The sequence below is a fragment of the Ceratina calcarata genome, unplaced genomic scaffold (genome assembly GCF_001652005.2).
Source record: "Ceratina calcarata isolate Rehan_Ccalc_2016 unplaced genomic scaffold, ASM165200v1 scaffold2251, whole genome shotgun sequence".
In the NCBI taxonomy this organism is placed as follows: Eukaryota; Metazoa; Arthropoda; class Insecta; order Hymenoptera; family Apidae; genus Ceratina; species Ceratina calcarata.
This window is the reverse complement of record NW_017144324.1, coordinates 1500-4688: the sequence shown is the minus strand read 5'-3', so window position 1 is coordinate 4688 and position 3189 is coordinate 1500. Positions and strand designations below refer to the sequence as shown.

Genomic DNA, 3189 nt, shown 5'->3' with positions numbered 1-3189 from the left:
GACATGCAAGTTCTTCCACTCGCGGTATGCTGCCTTTTTTTAACGTGTCATTCATTTTATTTAATTATTTATTAAAACAATCGTTGACGTTGTACGGTTAATTATTTAGCAGTGTCACAGAAGTTCTATTGTGTCCCTAATAATAATAGGAGTGTACAATTTTCAATTAGAAGCTAGAGATAACGTGCATCAGTCAACGAATACACAGTCGAGATTCCCTTCGATAATAAATACCCCGGGTTCTAGTTACCAGGACGTGGTAATAAATTTTCAAGGATCTACGTATATGCAAGTACGTTCACCTGTAACCGAGGTACGTAATTCCTGTTTCTGCGAACTAACCCTGCGCTATTTATCGATTTGAGAACGCTCTACGCTCTAGGGAAAAGGTGGACGTACCATGGATTCTCACTCATGATAAAGAAAGCTGTGATTGCTGAACAGAAAAATATTCGTTTTTCTAAATGAATCGTTTAAATATAAATATTTCGTAAGTGGAATATTTTTTTATGCAATTTTCCAAAGCATTTTTCGGAACAGTAAGTCGATATCTGACTCTCAGGTGTTAATCGCAGTGAACTTTGATTACGATTAGCTTGGGTCATAGATGAGCTTTAATAAAAACTTACTGAAAAAGGGAAAGTAGCACGCTGCTCGCGTGTCATAAACGATGGCCGGGATCTTGGTCGGTGCGAATCGCGGTATACCCGTGCTTCGTGACGGTAAGGCGAGGGTATCCGCATCCCCTTACCCACACTCTCGCTCCAGATTCGAATCTACCCGGCCGAGTTTCTCTTATTCGAGACCAGTATCTGATATTCGTGCATTCATTATGCAGTAAACCGGAATTCAGCTGATACGATGTTATCTCAAATATCTAAAGCTGGATTTGTAGTGTTATGGTAATTAATGAAAATTCAAACGAGTGATCAGTCAATTTACGTGCAGTGTGAAAGGGAATGGTTTTAATGGATTTATGTTTACGTAGCGAACGGAGTTTCGTAGAATTTCTAGTTTATCAGAAATATGTTATAACATGTTTGACAGAAATATGTCCCTTGCGGCGTAATGAAGATAGAAAGCAGCAGATAGGTGATAAGGTTACTTGTTACAACAGTTCACTGGGTTTCTTCTAATAATTGATAACTTTTTCTATCTGTAACTATATCGATTCGACCGTGATTGCGTGTATGCACAAAAGCTTTGCTGCGCGCCATACCGAACGTAACACGCGTTTTTTTTTTCTTCTTTTTTTTTATACTGTCTAGTTTGAATTACCCTTCGGCGAAATGTTATTTTGGAGCATTCGAAGGGGAAACGATATTGTAACAACGTTCGCAAGCACCGGCGATTAATTCAAACGTTTTTGTTGGTCCAACAATAACAATTTTCTCTGCTCACCATAAATCAGCATCAGGAATGGTACTGCCGACAAGCATATCAGGCAGACGATGACCACCCTCGTTCTACAGACCACCTTCAACGCGCGCAGCACGAAATCGCAGATGTTCGTCGCCTCAAGATTCGCGTCCTTCAATTGAAATACCACAGACCCGTAAGTAATCACTCCGAGGTTCCTGTTCTCCATTGTATTCTCCGGCACTTTGGTGCTGCTCGTGAAAAGGCGGCGTGATTCGTCGCCTGAAAACTGAACATCGACACGAAACGGTTCATCGATCAGATTGCAATCTGGGGTAAATCGTAGTTATAAAAGAAATCATTCAATCTTACCGGGATAAGAAAAATTCTCGTTAAACAATAAAAAAATTTCGAAAAGAGTTGCGAGCGATCAATAATAACGTCTCTGAAGCAATGTTCATCACTCATTTTTTATACAATCCCACGATCCGTCCTTCCTACAATAGAGCGCATATCTAGTAGCCAGTAGTGAGAAATATTGAGAACAATATTGAACTCTTCGAAGGGCCGTAAAATATGAAAGGTTTCAAAATGAAATTGAAACGTCCGTACGAAAAATGTTTAAGGTCACCTTCACGTTTCGGCTGGGGCGTCTGTTCGTGGATATAAAACGGCCGTTTCGGCCCGACGCGATGCTCGTCTATTACGTTGGAAGGGTGGGCAATTTTTTTACGATTCAACTATTCCTTCGGCCCTTCAGTACTGAACATTTCCACAGAGTTCGTTATATCGTTCGTAAATTTTCTGGCTGACAGGATGGGAAGGTCGTGAAATAAGCGACTGGATGAAGGATGCGCCACCGTATCTCCCGGTGAAAATTACCGGACGTACACGAACGTTGTTAGCTATTAAATTCTTCCACAATGCGAATCGTTCGCGAAATTGAATAAACGAAGGAACGAACATTTTTTAGTGTCTCGCGAATCATTTACTTAAAATGATATCTTGTTTTAATTACTAATAATAATCGTGATACATTTCATCAACTGCAATGATTGGTATTCATCAAATATGGATATAACGAATGGTTAATCTCTTTTATTTTAAAATAATCGTATGCGGTCCTCTTGGGGTTCTTAGATAAACGTTTTGGAGAAATGGCAGCACCCCACTTTGCCTAACGAAATTTTCCTAAGAGGATACAAGAGGGTTTAAGGGTTTAAGGACAAGGATAGGAGCTTAAGAAGTTTAGCTTCTTTAAATTCGTTTAAGTGAAACCTCCAGTTTCTCATTCTTAGAGAATCTCGTTTTTTCTATAGGGGTTAATGCGACTGGTACACTTTCTATGATCATCGTACATTCGATGGCGCTGGTCAAGGGAGTACGAAAAATGTCATACCTGAGATACCGAGCTGCTGGCTCGCCGAGAATCCTCGAAGGTGGCTGGCCCATATCCTAGATTGATCTGGACCGTACTTCCGCCGGACTTCACGCTTCCTACGTTGACCTCTCTCTGCCGGGAAGGAGAGCAGTTTCGCTCGTTCATACCTGTACACGCCAAAACAATTCTCTTGTTTGCAAAGCACAGATAAAATGATTAAAAAATCGATTTATCTAAATGAAAATTATCAGGCAGTCCAGTGAAGGTTTATTTTTCCCTGTCATCCCCTTGAAATTCTCGTTATCTGCCACTGTATGCAATATGTCGATGCTCCTCGGATAGCTAATCTGTCAACTCTGAATAAAAAGCATAAAAAAAAGGGAAAATACAGAAGCAATCGCGTCGAGAGATTACAGATCCGAGGAACATGAATGGTACAAGCTCTTTTA

At 40.4% G+C, this 3189-nt stretch overlaps 1 protein-coding gene across 1 annotated transcript; it reads right to left on the bottom strand.

Annotated features, from left to right (window-relative positions):
* Positions 1-92: 92 nt before the first annotated feature.
* On the bottom strand, positions 93-2947 carry LOC108622515 (uncharacterized). Its single transcript, XM_018020438.2, has 3 exons — positions 2759-2947; positions 1402-1648; positions 93-812 (listed from the first exon to the last, which is right to left on the bottom strand). The coding sequence occupies exons 1-3, from the start codon at positions 2903-2905 to the stop codon at positions 796-798; spliced, it is 411 nt and encodes a 136-aa protein (XP_017875927.2). The 5' UTR covers positions 2906-2947; the 3' UTR covers positions 93-795.
* Between the last annotated feature and the right edge of the window lie 242 nt (positions 2948-3189).